At 40.1% G+C, this 16,227-nt stretch overlaps 1 protein-coding gene across 5 annotated transcripts in view; it reads left to right on the top strand.

Annotated features, from left to right (window-relative positions):
- Positions 1 to 15,893, top strand: part of osgin2 (oxidative stress induced growth inhibitor family member 2) — a 61,922-nt gene extending 46,029 nt beyond the window's left edge. For all 5 annotated transcript variants that reach the window (XM_043688121.1, XM_043688122.1, XM_043688118.1 and 2 more), the window contains one exon: positions 12,036 to 15,893. In XM_043688121.1, the coding sequence (XP_043544056.1) occupies positions 12,036 to 13,062 (1,027 nt within the window). In that variant the 3' untranslated portion in view covers positions 13,063 to 15,893. The remainder of the gene's footprint in view (positions 1 to 12,035) is intronic.
- Positions 15,894 to 16,227: the final 334 nt, after the last annotated feature.

The following is a 16,227-nucleotide window of genomic DNA, read 5'->3' as shown; positions in this document are numbered from 1 at the left end:
CTTCCTCCGTACTACCTGCCTGTCCACCTCACTTCGTATCATCGGCAATCTTCGCTAGAATGCCCCCGGTTCCCTCATCCAAATCATTAATATATAATGTGAACAGCTGTGGCCCCAGCACCGAACCCTGCGGGACACCGCTCGTCACCGGCTGCCATTCTGAAAAAGAATCTTTTATCCCAACTCTCTGCCTTCTGTCCGACAGCCAATCCTCAATCCATCCCAGCTGCTCACCTCGAACACCATGGGCCCTCACCTTGCTCAACAGCCTCTCGTGTGGCACCTTATCAAAGGCCTTTTGAAAGTCTAGATAGACCACATCCACTGGGTTTCCCTGATCTACCCTACTTGTTACCTCTTCAAAAAATTCCAACAGGTTTGTCAGGCCTGTCCTCCCTTTACTAACTCCATGTTGACTTGTTCTAATCAGACTCTGCTCTTCCAAGAATTTAGAAACCTCATCCTTAATGATGGATTCTAGAATTTTACCAACCACCGAGGTTAAGCTGATTGGCCTATAATTTTCCATCTTTTGCCTTGATCCTTTCTTGAACAAGGGGGTTACAACGGCCATCTTCCAATCATCCGGGACCTTTCCTGACTCCAGTGACTCTTGAAAGATCTCAACCAATGCCTCTGCTATTTCCTCAGCCACCTCTCTCAGAACTCTAGGGTGTATCCCATCGGGGCCAGGAGATTTATCAATTTTAAGACTTTTTAACTTTTCTAGCACTGTCTCTTTCGTAATGGCAACCATACTCAACTCAGCCCCGTGACACCCTTTAATTTTTGGGATATTACTCATGTCTTCCACTGTGAAGACTGACGCAAAGTACTTGTTAAGTTCTCCTGCTATTTCCTTATCTCCCATCACTAGGCTTCCTGCATCAGTTTGAAGTGGCCCAATGTCTACTTTTGCCTGTCGTTTGTTTCTTATGTACTGAAAGAAACTTTTACTATTATTTCTAATATTACTGGCTAGCCTTCCTTCATATTTGATCCTCTCCTTTCTTATTACACTCTTTGTTATCCTCTGTTTGCTTTTGTATCCCTCCCAATCTTCTTATTTCCCACTGTTCTTAGCCACTTTATAGGATCTCTCTTTTTCTTTAATACATTTCCTGACTTCCTTTGTCAGCCAAGGTTGTCTAATCCCTCCCCGGTTAATCTTTCTTTTCTTGGGAATGAACCTCTGTACAGTGTCCTCAATTATACCTACAAACTCCTGCCATTTTTGCTCTGCTGTCTTCCCGGTTAGCCTCTGCTTCCAGTCTATTTTAGTCAGTTCCTCTCTCATGCCCTCATAATTACCTTTATTCAACCTTAACACCATTACATCCGATTTTGCCTTCTCCCTTTCACACTCCAGACTGAACTCTATCATATTATGGTCGCTACTTCCTAAGGGTTCCCGTACTTTAAGATTTTTTATAGAGTCTGGTTCATTGCAAAGCACTGGGTCCAGAATAGCCTGCTCTCTTGTGGGCTCCATGACAAGCTGTTCCAAAAAGCCATCCTGTAAGCATTCCATGAATTCCCTTTCTTTAGATCCACTAGCAACATTATTTACCCAGTCCACCTGCATATTGAAGTCTCCCATGATCAATGTAACCTTGCCTTTCTGACATGCCTTCTCTATTTCCCAGTACATGTTGCGTCCCTGGTCCTGACCACTGTTAGGAGGTCTATACACAACTCCAATTATGTTTTTTTTGCCTTTGTGGTTCCTCAATTCCACCCACACAGACTCCACATCATCCGACGCTATGTCATTCAATACCATACATAAGAGTGTTATCTAAGGCAGAAATCCACTGAGTGGAGGGCATGTTACTGACATGGCTGGGAAATTGGTCAAGTGGCAGGTGACAGAAAGTAGGAGTAATAGGTAGGTCCTCAAATTGGCAGGATGTGACGGTGGTATCCCAAAAGAGTCTCTATGAGGGCATCAGTTATTCACATTGTTTATTAACAACTTAGATAATGGCATAGAAAGACGTACATTCAAGTTTGCTGATGACAAAGTTAGGCAGGTTGTAGACAGTGTGGATGATAGCATAAAACTACAAAAGGATATTGAGAGACTAAGTGATTGGGCAAAACTGTTTAATGTAATTTTAACGAAAATTAAAATCTCCCATCACCACCACCCTGTTGCCTCTACATTATGGAAAGATGTAGAGGCAACAGGGTGGTGGTGTTGGGAGATTTTAACTTTCCCAACATTGACTGGATATACTTAGTGTCAGAGGTCTGGATGGGGCAGAATTTTTAAGGAGCGTCCAGGAAGGTTTTCTAGAGCAGTATGTCAATAGTCCGACGAGGGAAGGACCATATTGGACCAAGTGTTGGGGAATGAGTCAGGCCAGGTGGTAGAAGTTGCAGTGGGGTATTTCTTTGGGAATAGTAATCACAATTCTGTAAGTTTTAGAATATTTATAGACAAAGATGAGAGTGGTCCTAAAGGAAGAGTACTAAACTGGGCCAAGGCCAATGATATCAAAATTCGGCAGGAGCTGGGAAATGTGGATTGGGAGCAAATATTTGAAGGGATATGTGGGAGGCTTCAAAGATAGTGCAGGATAGGCATGTCCCTTTGAAAACAAGGGCTAGGAAAGGCAAGGTTCTGAACCGTGGATGACAGGAGAAATTGTGTGACTAGCCAAGAGGAAAAGGGAAGCGTACATAAGGCAGCTAAGAACAGAACGGGCCTTGAAGGAATATCGGGAGAGTAGGATCAATCTTAAACAAGGAATCAAGTGGGCTTAAATGGTTCATGAAATAACTTTGGCGAGCAGAATTAAGGAGAATCCCAAGGCCTTTTATTCTTGCATAAGAAGCAAGAGGGTAACTAGAGAAAGGGTTGGTCCACTAAAGGATAAGGAAGGAAGGTTGTGCGTCGAACCTGAGATAATGGGTAAGATTCTCAATGATTACTTTGCATCAGTGTTCACTGAGGAGAGGGACATAATGAATGTTGAGATTAGAGACAGAAGTTTGATAATTTTGGATATTGTTGACATAAGGAAGGAAGATGTATTGGGTAGTCTAAAGGATATTAAGGTAGACAAATCCCCAGGACTGGATGGGATCTATCCCAGGTTGCTGAGGGAGGTGAGAGAGGAAATAGCTGGAGCCTTGACAGATATCTTTGTCGCATCTTTAAACAAAGGTGAGGTGCCGGAGGACTGGAGGGTTGCTCATGTTGTCCCCCTGTACAAGAAGGAGAGTAGGGATATTCCAGGTAACTACAGACCAGTGAGCCTGACGTCAGTGGTGGGAAAGTTGCTGGAGAAGGTACTGAGGGATAAAATCCATTTATATTTGGAAAAGAATAGGCTTATCAGTGATAGGCAACATAGTTTTGTGCAGGAGAGATCATGCTGTACCAAATCAATAGAGTTCTTTGAGGAAGCGACCAAGTTGATAGATGAAGGAAGGGTTGTAGATGTCATATACATCGACTTTAGTAAGGTGTTTGATAAGGTTCCCCATGGTAAACTAATGGAGAAAGTGAAGTCACATGGTGTGCAGGGTGTTCTAGCTAGGTGGATAAAGAACTGGTTGAGCAACAGGAGACAGAGAGGAGTAGTTGAAGGGAGTTTCTCGAAATGGAGAAAGTTGACCAGTGCTGGGGCCACTGTTGTTTGTAATATACATAAATGATCTGGAAGAGGGCACAGTTGGTCTGATCAGTAAGTTTGCAGATGACATGAAGATTGGTAGAGTAGCAGAAAGCATAGGAGACTGTCGAAGAATGCAGATAGACTGGAGAGTTGGGCGGAGAAGTGGCAGATGGAGTTCAATCCAGGCAAATGCAAGGTGATGTATTTTGGGAAGTCTAATTCTAGAGCAAATTATACTGTAAATGGAAGAGCCTTGAGTAAAGTTGATGAGCAGAGAGATCTGGGAGTTCTGGCCATTGTACTCTGAAGGTGGCTGCACAGGTGGATAGAGTGGTCAAAAAGGCATATGGTATGCTTGCCTTCATCAGATAGGGTATTGAGTATAAAAATTGGCAGGTCATGTTAAAATTGGACAAGACTTTGGTTTGGCTGCACTTAGACTGCTGTGTACAGTTCTGGTCGCCACATTACCAAAAGGATATGGACGCTTTGGAGAAGGTGCAGAGAAGGTTCACAAGGATGTTGCCTGGTATGGAAGATGCTAGCTACGAAGAGAGGTTAAATAGGTTAAGATTGTTTTGATTAGAAAAAAAGGAGATTGAGCAGGGACCTGATTGAGGTCTACAAAATCATGAAGAGTATAGACAGGGTGGATAGAGATAAGCTTTTTCCCAGGGTGAGGGATTCGATGACAGAAGGTCACGCGTTCAAGGTGAGAGGTGAAACAAGTACTTTACACAGAGGGTGGTAGGTGCTTGGAATGTGTTGCCAGCAGAGGTAGTAGAGGTAGTAGGCACGGTAGATTCATTTAAGGTGCGCCTGGACAGATGCATAAATAGGTGGGGAACAGAGGGATACAGATGCTTAGGAATAGGAAGATAGGTTTAGACAGTGGATTTAGATTGGCTCAGGCTTGGAGGGCCGAAGGGCCTGTTCCTGGTCTGTAAATGTTCTTTGTTCTTTGTAAGCAAGTGTGAAGTTATCCATTTTGGACTGAAAAAGTATGGATCAGGGTACTTTCTAGATGGTTAAACACAGTGGATGTCCGAAGAGACTTGGGAATTCAGATGCATTGAACTTGAAAATGGCACAAATAAGTGCAGGAAATAACCAAAAACCAACTAATGGATTGCTAGCTTTTATATCAAGAGGTGTGGAGTATTAGGGTACAGAAATTATGCTGCAATTATACAAATCCATAGTTAGATCCCATTTGGAATAATAAGAACAGATTTGAGCTAATAGGACTTTAGGAATTCTAATGAGTATACTGACCAGTGAAACCAGTTTGATGGTGGATAGTAATAGAGATTGCTCTGGCTGATTTCTCAACTTGGACTTTGAGGAAAGGGAGCTCATTTGACTTGCCCATTTCAAATGTGAATTTTATCAAAAAAAAATTTATAAATGTAAGGATTTTTTCACACAACAGCTGCAGGCTCAAATATAGCAAATGTATCATCTGCATATCAGAATTATGGAACCAGTAGTTCCATCGAAGACACATTTCTCTTGGAACCCAACAAAGATATCTGTGAGCACTTGGCCTGGAGGGCTCCAATGACAACATCAGCTATTTGGCCGTGTGTACCATCATTGAAACTGAAATCAATGACACAAGTTGTTGAACTCATAAAATCAGTGAATAATGATTCACACAATGGTGGCAGATCCAGGTATAATGCTGCAGTGCAGAAGTTTATGAGTTTTGTGGCTTTCTTGAGTGGTGCATTGGTGTATAGGCTGGCAATTTCAAATGAGCACATAAATACTGTATTATTATTGATCAGCTAGTCCTTTCAGGGCTTTGCACATCTGAAGGAATGATACGCTGTGTAGGTGGAAAACTTGCTCAAAGCTGGTGTAGTAATTCACCAAACATTTGGTTAGGTTGTGCTGTTGTCACAGACAAGATAAGATGTAAAGAGATTTCACTTCTGTATGTCTTGGGTAGCCTGTATAATCTCAGTGGTGGGGAAACTATTGGAGGCAATTCTGAGGGACATAATTCATCTGCATTTGAAGATGCAGGGATTAATCAAGCACAGTCAGCATGGTTTTGTTAAGGGAAAGTCATGTCTGATCAACGTGATTGAATTTTTCAAATATATAACTAGGTGTGTAAATGAAGCTAATTCATTCAACACAGTCTACTTGGACTTCAGCAAGGCTTTTGATAAGATCCCACATAGGAAAGGTAAGAACCCATGGGATCCAAGGAAATTTGGCTAATTGGATCCACAGTTGGCGAAATAGCAGGAAGCAGAGGGTGATGGTCAAGGGTGTTTTCATGACTGGAAGCTTGGATCCAGTGGGGTTCTGCAGGGATCAGTATTGGGGCCCTTGCTGTTCATGGGTATATATTAGACTTGAATGTAAGATGGATAATCAGTAAGTTTGTGGGAGATATGATGATAGTGAGGAACATAACCTTACCCATAACCTTATAGATGGCTGATCAGTGGCAAATGGCATTCAATCCAGACACGTGTGAGGTGATGCACTTGGGTAGGACAAATAAGGCAAAGGAATATCTTGTGAAAGGTAGGACCCTGGGAAGCACCAAGGATCAGAAGCATCTTGGTGTGCATGTCCACTGATCCTTTAAAGTAGTAGGACAGGTGGATAATGTGGTTACGAAGCCATATGAGATGCTTGCCTTTATTAGCTAAGGCATAGAGTTTAAGAGATGAGATATGATGCTGGAAGTCAATTAAAAAGTTGGTTAGACCACAACTAGAATGTTGGCTGCATTTCTGGAATTCACACCATAGGAGGGATGTGGTTGCATGGAGAGGGTGAAGAGGAGATTTGCCAAGATGTTGCCTGGCTGAAGAGTTTTAAATATTAAGAGAGATTGGATAGACTGGGAATTATTTTTCTTGGAACACAGGAGACTCAGGGGGAATTGATTAGGATGTATAAAATTATGAGGGGCATAGACAGATGAGATGCAGTAGAAACTTTTCACTTTGATAGAAAGATCAATGACCAGGGGCCTAGATTTAACATCAGGGACAGGAGGTTTAAAGGGGATATAAGGCAATATTCGATTCTCTCAGAGCACAGAAGGAATCTGGAAATTACTGCCTGTGAGGGTGGTAGAGGCAAAGACGCTCATAACATTAAAAAAGTATTAAGATGTGCCCTTGTGATGCCAAGACATACAGGATCAGAGACCAAGAGCTGGAAAGTGGGATGAGAATAGTTAGGTGGTTGTTTTTGACCAGGGCAGACACAATAGTCGGAAGGGTTTTTTTCAATGTTCTAGATCTCCATGACCCTAACTATTATATTCATCATTGCCAAATGTGCTCTGTTAATTTTGTATCCTTTTATGATTTTGTCTGCTGTTCTCTTAGTTCTGGACAGAAGGCACCACACGTTGAATAGAATTAAGTTTGTCGTGTAGATTAGCTCCACACCAGCTGGAGGTTTCATTCAGATGTCATGGAGTGTTATAGTGAGGGTGGTCGAGAGAAGTGTTGGTGCAATGACACAGGCTTGCTTGATCCCAATTTACACATCCATTGGGTCTGATGGTGAAGGTCATGGCTTGTATCATGCATCAGATAAAGTATGCTGATGAATTTTTTGCAGGCAGTCAGATTTGAGGAGAATGTTTACAGTCCCTCCAAGTTGACAGAGTTGAAGGCATTTGAAAAGTGAAAGAAGGCTGTGTATAGAGATTACTGCTGTTCTCTGCACTTTTCTTGAATTTGTCCACCGTGCCTCTTGATGGATAGAATCCTGATTGTGACTCTGGGTTGAGTTCTTCAGCCACTGGGAGAAGGTATTTGAGGAAGATTCGTGCAGTTATCTCCCCGCTGGCACACAGCAGGGAGAGCCCTCTGGAGCTACTGCTCATTTCTGCCTGACCCCTACCCAACCTGAGGGTGAAAAGGCTACTTGACAACTGAGAATCAGCAAGGCTAGCACCATGATGGATGTCCTGCCAAAAAACTAAAATGTAGCAGAGAATTGTTCTTGGCTGTATACACAACCTTGTTTTGCTCTTTTGGAAGGAGAGCGTGACTTCGGATCTTTGAGATGCCGTAATTGTGACCTTGTTTGGTCTGTTGACATTTGCATTCTCTATTCAGACTATGTGACAGCAGAATAGCATTCCTTCACAGCATTCTGTTAGACACTGGGGATACCAGGGTCTTTCAAGAACGTGAACTTTGTGGCTGGTGTTGTAACATGTTCAAGAAAAATATGCCATTATTTCAAAACCATTGCACAAAGTAAACTATTTTGATTTGATTCTCCACTCCCATGTCATCAAATCTGGTTCTGGGATTAGAGAGGATTAGCTTCTATAGCTACACCATTCAAATGCTTACCACTCATTGTTTGTGAAATTTTATTCATTCAAGGTTTACATCGTCCGACTGGCTGCTAATGATGATTCCATTCTTTTAGTATTACTCATTGCTCTTTGCAAAATTAATCCGGTTTGATGAATTAAACTTGTTGCTAATAATAACCATAAGGTACACATTAAGACATTGCCCTTTGTGTTTACATGCACATTACCCTCCTTTGGAAAAGACTACAAGAAATGAATGTCAACAAATCTGACAAATTTAGATAATTATTTAAAATTCATTGTCACACCCACTTTGGGGCTTCAAAATAAGCAATTACACAAAAGTCCTTAGATTAAGAGAACAATAATTTGGATTAAGTTAGAGCCAGCAATGCAATAAGGCATTTCACATGAGCCTAATCTAGTATGTCAGATGGTCAAAAACTTCAGGGAAAAAAGGAAGAATTGGAGTGGGAAAAGAGGTAGAGAATCTAATCACCTGAGGGAGAGAAGAATCATCAATATTGAAGTCACTGAAGTTCTGGATGCACAAAGGACCATAATTGGAGGAGCATAGAGACTTCAGAGGGGTTTAGGACTGAAATAATTCATTGTAAGGAGGAGTGAGGTCTTGGAAAAGATTTGCAAACAAGGAAGAAAATTTATGAATTGAGCTATTGCTGGACTGCAAGTCAGAGTGGATCAGTAGCAAGATGGGAGTGTGATGGGTTAGCAGGACTCAGAGCGTGTTAGTGTATTGTCAATCAAATTTTACATTCCTACAAATGCTAAGCGCATTCAGACACAGCGCCTTGAATTTTTGCTATCATTACAACATCTAGTCTTGTGTTTTTTTGTACCTTCCCAACTTTCTCTGACTTTCATTCTCCATTTTACAATTTTCTTCTTTTACTTTGTCTCTACTCTTTGATATGTCACATTTTTCCAATTTGATACCTTACCCCATTATTTAGTTTAAAATTCTCTTTACTTTCCTGGTTATATAAACACTGGCCCCAGCAGGGTTCAGGTGTAGACTAGTCCAATAGTATTGTTCCCAATTTCCCTGTAGTGATTTCAGTGGCTTGCGAATTGAAACCCACTTCAATCACACCAATCTTTGGACCATATATCCTTCTCTCTACTGCCATGTACCCAATGCCAATTTGTATGCAGCTCATGTCATAATCCAGAGTTTATAACCTATTGAGGTTCTGCTATTAATTTAGCATCTAACTCATGTGCTCTTTATAAAATATTTTTCCGTACTGCCTATGTTGTTGTTACCGACATAGACCACAACCATTGGATCCTAATGATAATGATCCGCATGATAATTTTCTTTCCAGCCCTTTGATGTTTTATTGACCATTTCATGAGTGGGACCCAGCTCCACATCTATCATGGCAAATCCACCTAGTCTGCAAAATCTTGGACACTATGGGCAATTTAGCATGGCCAATCCACTCTACCTGCACACCTTTGGACTGTGGGAGGAAAGCAGAGCTCTTGGCAGAAACTAACGTAGACATGTTGAGAACATGCAAACTCAACAGTCACCCAAGGCTTGAATCAAACCCATGCCTCGGCACCAGGCCATCCACTTTTCTTTAAATGCAATATGTAGAATGTTGCCTGGATTGAAGAGTTTGAGCTATAAAGAGAGGTTGGATAGATAGGCCAGGGGCCAAGTCCTGGAAAATAGTTTTAGAATAGTCAGGTGGTTGTTTTTGACTGGTGCAGACTCAACAAGCCTTTTTCTGTGCTGCATGCCTTTGTGATGCTATGGTTCTCATTCTATGCCACCTTTAGAGATGTGCTGTTTATTTTGTCTTTCCATGGTCTTCTGATCAAACTGTATTATCTCACACTTCCCCGCATTGAACTTCATCTGTCACCTATCCATCCACTCTGCCAACTTGTCTGTTTCCTTTTGGGGTTTTATACAATCCTGCTCCTGTATACTGAGGTCTAGGACAATAAAGTGCCCCCAAATTCTCTCTTAAGAAACTCCATCACCAACATCTCCCAGTATGAAAATCATCAGGTAACTATTACTTTGGTTCCCATTACTCAGCCAATTTTGTCGCCATGTTGCTACTGTCATTTTTAGTCCATAAGGTCTAACTTTGCTTACAAATCTGCTGCATAACACTGCATCAAGTGCCTTCTGGAAGTCATATACACCGGATCAACAACATTAGCTCCTAATTTAACCCTTTTTATTACGTCAAAAAACTCCAGTGAGTTATTTAAACATTATTTACCTTTAAGAAATTCATGCTCGCTTACTTTAAAATGTATTTGTCCATGTGATTCCTAATTTAGTCCAGAAATCTATTTTCTAGGAATTTTTCAACCACTTAGGTCAAACGGATTGGTCTGTAGTTGTTTGAATTATTCTTACAACACTTTTTGAACAAGGACTTAGCATTTGCAATTTTCTGGTCCCCCAACACTCTCAAGTCTGTGCAGAACTGAAAAACTATTGCCAGTCCCTCTCAATTTCCATTTTCATCTCCATCAATTGTCTTCAATGCCTTCCATCTGGTCCTGATGCCTTGTCAATTTTAAGTACAGGCAGCCCATAATCTAAAACTCCCTTCAGATTTAACCCCTTTTTACCATTGAAGTTCCTCCTCATTCAGCATTTGCACCTCACAAATGCTAGGGAATGACCACCTACAATAAAAGAGGATCTCACCTTCTCCACTTGACACTCAATGATATTACCATCACTGAATCCCTGAATCCCCCCACAATCGGTATTCTAAGGGTTACCAGTGACCAGAAACTGTACTGTACCAGCCATTTATAATACTGTGGCTGTAAGAGTAGATCAGAGACTAAGAATTCTGCAACTTGTAACTCATCTAACTCCCCAAAGTGTGTTCCCTGTCTACATGGCACAAGTCAGACCTGTGATGGGATAATCTTCACTATACTCACCTGGATGAGTGCAGCTTAGACATATTCAAGGAGATCAGCACTTTCTAGGACAAAGTAATCTGCTTGATTGGCATCCCATCCACCACTTTCAGCACTGTATGACCCACTAACACACAGTGTCAGTAATGTATACAAGATGCATTGCAACATCACAGCCTGGCATCCAAACCCATGACCTCCACCACCTAGAAGGATAAAGACAGTGAATGCATGACAACACCATCTGCAAGTTCCTCTCAAAGCCATACACCATCCGGACTATGAACTGTGTAATTGTTCCTTCACTGTTTTCAGGATCAAAATCTACACATTCGATGTAGCTACACCACATGACTATATGATTTGAACATGATTCAAAGCGGCAGTCATCACCATCTTTTTATGAGTACTTACAGACAGGCAGTAAATGACTGCTTAGCTAGCAATACCCACATCCCATAAAAGAATAAAAATGAATTGATACAAAACCTTTGTGAAGCACAGCTAAAACACTGGCCAACTTGACAGCTAAGTTAGAGACTGAAAAAACTGCAGATGTTGGAATCCAAAATAGACAGGCAGGAGGTTGGAAGAACACAGCAAGCCAAGCAACATCAGGATGTTCTTCCAGCCTCCTGCCTGTCTACCTTGACAGCTAAGACAGCCTTGCAAAATTCAGGGAGGTACTGCATACTCGATCTACATATGTGTATCAATGTGTAAATGCAGCTATAATTATTTATCTAATGTGTTCTTACTGTTCAATATTTTTAATATTATTTACATTTCAGGAAACCTCTTGTAAAAATTTAAGCTAATTAAAATATGATATTTACTATGTTTAAATTGATCCTTTTATCTATAAAACATGTATAAGAAATGCTGTTCATCTAAACTCCATATTATTATTTACAATTAAGAATGGTCGTATTTTGTTATTTAAGGTGCTTATTAATTTCTCAACAAAGCTGAAATCCATACAACATTTAACTTTCTTAACAGTCAAATCATAGAAATGACAAAATGAACTTTGTTCAAAAGATTTTAATCACTCTAGTCCTTTAGGTAAACTAATTGATTATAAGGTTGTTAGGCTGATTAAAAAAACTACATTAATGATCAAGTGATCTGTTTAATAGCACATATTTGATACACATATTTTTCTACAGAAACCTGCTGAATGACAGAGCAACTCCAGAGGAAATAGCTTCATATTATAATGACTATGTTAAGATTATGGGTCTTCAGAAAAACTTTGTTAACAACACTTGGGTCACTTCTGTCTCAAAGCTGCAACAAGATCAAGAGCATGGAAAGGACAAATTGCTTAAATGCGTTAAAAAGGATATCACAACACAACAGTCACCTACAACTGAAAATGGATCAGCTCACGACCTTTGGGAGGTCAGAGGATTTCAAAGAATTGGAGATGAATCACATGTGCCTTTTTGCCTTTTGACTGAGAATGTTGTCTTAGCCACTGGTACCTACGATTTACCTGTGAGGTTGGGGGTTGAAGGCGAAGACCTGCCTTTTGTATTCCACTACGTCTCAGCCTTTGAGTCTGCCATCAAAAGCTGCAAAGTCAACCAGTTATCAGATCCTGTTCTCATTGTTGGTGCAGGGCTGACTGCAGCAGATGCAGTATTGTGTGCCTACCGTCACAAAATCCCTGTCATTCATACATTCCGAAGAAATGTCAATGATCCAGGTTTGATCTTCAAACAGCTTCCTAAAAAGCTTTATCCAGAATATCATAAGGTTTATCGCAAAATGTGCAAGCAGTCTTACACCACCACTTCTCACTCTAACTATACAAGCTTCCCTGAAAGTTGCATTGTCTCTTTCCAACCAGATATGAAATGCATTCTTCAGAGTGCCTCAGGAGAGAACATTATCCTAAATATCTCAATGGCGCTAGTGCTGATAGGTACTTACCCTAATCTATCCTTTCTTAAAGAGCACGGAAAGTACTTGGGAATAGACCCAAGTAAGCCCATTTCATGTAAGCAAAATCCAGTTGAAATTGATCCCTATACATTTGAGTGTACGAAAGAGGCTAGCTTGTTTGGAATGGGCCCACTAATTGGAGACAACTTTGTCCGCTTTCTGAAAGGTGGAGCTTTGGGCATCACAAGTTGTTTAGTGAAGCGCTTGAAGAAAAAAGAACAGTTAATTTCTGAAAAAAAGAATTGAGGGGTAATAAATATCTGGATTAATGATGAATTGTGACAGCTATATTTGCAACAAAAAATTAGAAACAGTGGACTTTTAGCAATAACTTCAAGATACAGGAAGTTAGTGAGGATCCTGCCCAAGGTGTGATAATGGGATGGAGAGAAGGAAATAGTTAACTTGTACTCAATTTGTACTCGGTAGTAATACTGCAAAAATTAAAAATGCACACATTTCTTAAGGTAAAAAATGGAAGTGAACTGAGGAAGCAATTAAAAAGGCTGTACAAGTCCATTCAAAGAAACCCATTGTTAGAATTGGATATCAAAATAGAATCAATCTGTAAAATGTACACATAAAAATGAATGCAAAATTAAAATCCCATGTCAGAGTTGCTGGATATGTCAGCATTCTGCCCGTCTATTTTTTTCCTTCATTTCACTTGCCAGTTTATTATTTTTAATCAGCCAATGTTCCTTTGCACCTTGTTCCTGGTAGACAGTAAGATGATGTGAACCTTTCAGTAACTGTAGTGTTTTCAATCTCAACTATTCTGTTGAGGAAACATCCCTAACACATGTAAAAACCTTCAATTGTTGAGCATCCTGCAAAGCATTCTGATTCTAAACAGGTTCCTTCATCTGATGAGAAATTGTTTTGACAATTTAGAATATTTAAAATGGAGCTGCATATGTTATGAATTATCTCTATAGGTGACATCACTGTTCCAGCAAGAAAATCAGTATCTGCGGGTGTATATTAACTCCCTGGTGTTACTTTTCAACTTCAACCAATGAAATCTCACCCAGTGACATCAAGGCATTAAATACCCTAGCAGGGAGATTATAATGGAGCTGCCTAAGATGGTAATTAGGTCGCAGCTGGAGTATGGTTTGCCACACTATAGGAAAAATGTGACCGTACTAGAGAATGTTGCCTGTCCTGAAGCAATTCAGTTAGAGAGACTCGATAAGCTGGAGTAATTTTCATGGGGCTGAGGGGGAACTTGATTGAGGTGTACAAAATTATGACAGGCACAGATAGGGCAGATATGACATAATGTTTCTGCTTAGTAGATGAATCAATATCTAGGAAATATAGATTTGAGATAAAAGGAAGGAGGGTTAGAGAGGATTTTAGGAAGACTTTTCACCTAAAGGGTATCTGGAACTCAGTTCTGAAAGAGTAGTAGAGACAGGAACCATGACATTCATTAAAACCAAACCAGTATATATCTGGGAGAAATCCAAACCAGATTCCACTCTGAAAGAGAAAAGAAATACTGCACTAGTATCATAATATTTAAGAAATATTTAGATCATCACTTGGAAAGCTGCAAAATGCAAGGCTACAGGTGAATTTCTTGGAAATGGGAAGTGTTAAACAGTTAGGAAGTCATGAACAGTGAATATCAACATTTCTAATGTGCTGTTACTGAAAATGATTTCCTGATGGAAGTGCAAACTTGGAAAATTAACTGGATAGTTTTATTAAAAGTTATTGAATGGAAACTATTTATGAATATTTGCTTAAATCCAAGGTATTCTTTTATTGATAAAGATGTCAAAGATTACGGTTGAGGAATTTTGCTGGTTTTTAAGGAATCTTCAGGCCTGTACAGTTGTGTGAATTATCCTGTTATTTGCGCAATCTCAGTCCGAACGCGATCCCAGATTGATAACTTGGATAAAAACCCAAAAACACATGGCTGAGCATGCTTAGAAGTGGGCTGAGCATTGAAGTTAAGGTGAGCATAATTAATATAATGAAAACAATCAATCCCCTGACATGCTTCATTTGGTGTGCTGGTTTGCCCTTTGCAAAGAGCAAGTATGCAGGCAGATACAATAGTTTGAACCAGCCTGAAGAGCTAACACTCTAATTTTCAAAAATTGTGGAAGATTTCCAATGTATTGAAAAGGTACAAGAACCATCAACTGTCCCCTGGATGAATAACTGTCAACATGTGATAGAAATAAGGCACATCTAATCTGCTCATGCCCCTGCAAGAGTTGTTGTAAGCCACAAATGATTCTTGCACTTTAGCTCTCGAGCTTAAAGCTACCTCAGTTCCAAGAAATCCACATCACATCATTCAACCCAAGCACGAGACATCATATAAAAGTGCATTACATTAGGATTAAGAATATGTACTAAACAGATATCAGAAAGTACACTAATAAGCAGTGAGCACATCTACACATTGAATGGATTTTGATTAAAGTTACGGTTGCTCTGAAGTTGTATATACTTGTTTTTTATACAGTTTAAAAGTGGAAGCGGCACAAATGGAGACCATGTGAATTAAGTATACAGGCTTTGTAATTACATGTAGGTTAGTGGCGAGAGAAAGATATACAAACATGATGCAAGAAATAATTATGTTTTTGTACCCTTTCAGGTGCATTGTCCTACTGCTTCAGCAAGTGCAGACTGATATAGTTTTGCTTTTATCCACATAACAATTTGCTAACATGCAATTAACTGCACTCCATGATCAGGCTAGCTGCTGCAATCAAAGGCAACAGTCTCAAAGAGAATCTATTTTGTGCCAATTGTCCAGCGCTAGTAGCAGCTAGAAAGTACTTAGCAAGTTAAAAATATTGTTAATAGGTATTCTGCAGATTTTAAAATTGTTCAGACATTCTGGTAGACTCAGGCCTTAACTCCAATGTGAGGTTCCTGAAAAAGTTGTAAACTCCATCAAGAGCTAGTTACACCAGATCCTTTTTTTGCTATCAAGGTACCCATATCTGTCTTTAAGTCCGTGTTTCCCTAAGGTCACCAAAGACAGCACAGATAGTTCTGAGTTAGCACATTCTTAGCCTTAAACTGACAGCAAAAAATTGCTTCATTTGGTGTGCTGGTCTCGAAAGTACACCAACCTTCGGAAGGATGAAAGAGAGCACCAGTGGAGGAGGGAAGGAAATGAGGTGAAGGTAGAATCTTGGAGGAAGCAAGTTACATTTACAGAACATTTTTTTGAGAGATCATGTTAGCAAGAAATTAATAAAGCAAAGTCTGGGGAAGGGGCAGCTATCCCACACCAGATTTTGAACTTGACGGATGAGACTAAAATATGAGTCTGATGGGGGCTGTAGAAAATGCTCAACCACTGTAATCAGATCTTGATGCTTTGAAAGAACAGGATTATGCTTGATAAATGGTTTTAACTTCAAAACAATC

Source organism: Chiloscyllium plagiosum, chromosome 4 (genome assembly GCF_004010195.1).
Source record: "Chiloscyllium plagiosum isolate BGI_BamShark_2017 chromosome 4, ASM401019v2, whole genome shotgun sequence".
NCBI classification, from domain to species: domain Eukaryota; kingdom Metazoa; phylum Chordata; class Chondrichthyes; order Orectolobiformes; family Hemiscylliidae; genus Chiloscyllium; species Chiloscyllium plagiosum.
This window is presented reverse-complemented; position numbering and strand designations above follow the sequence as displayed.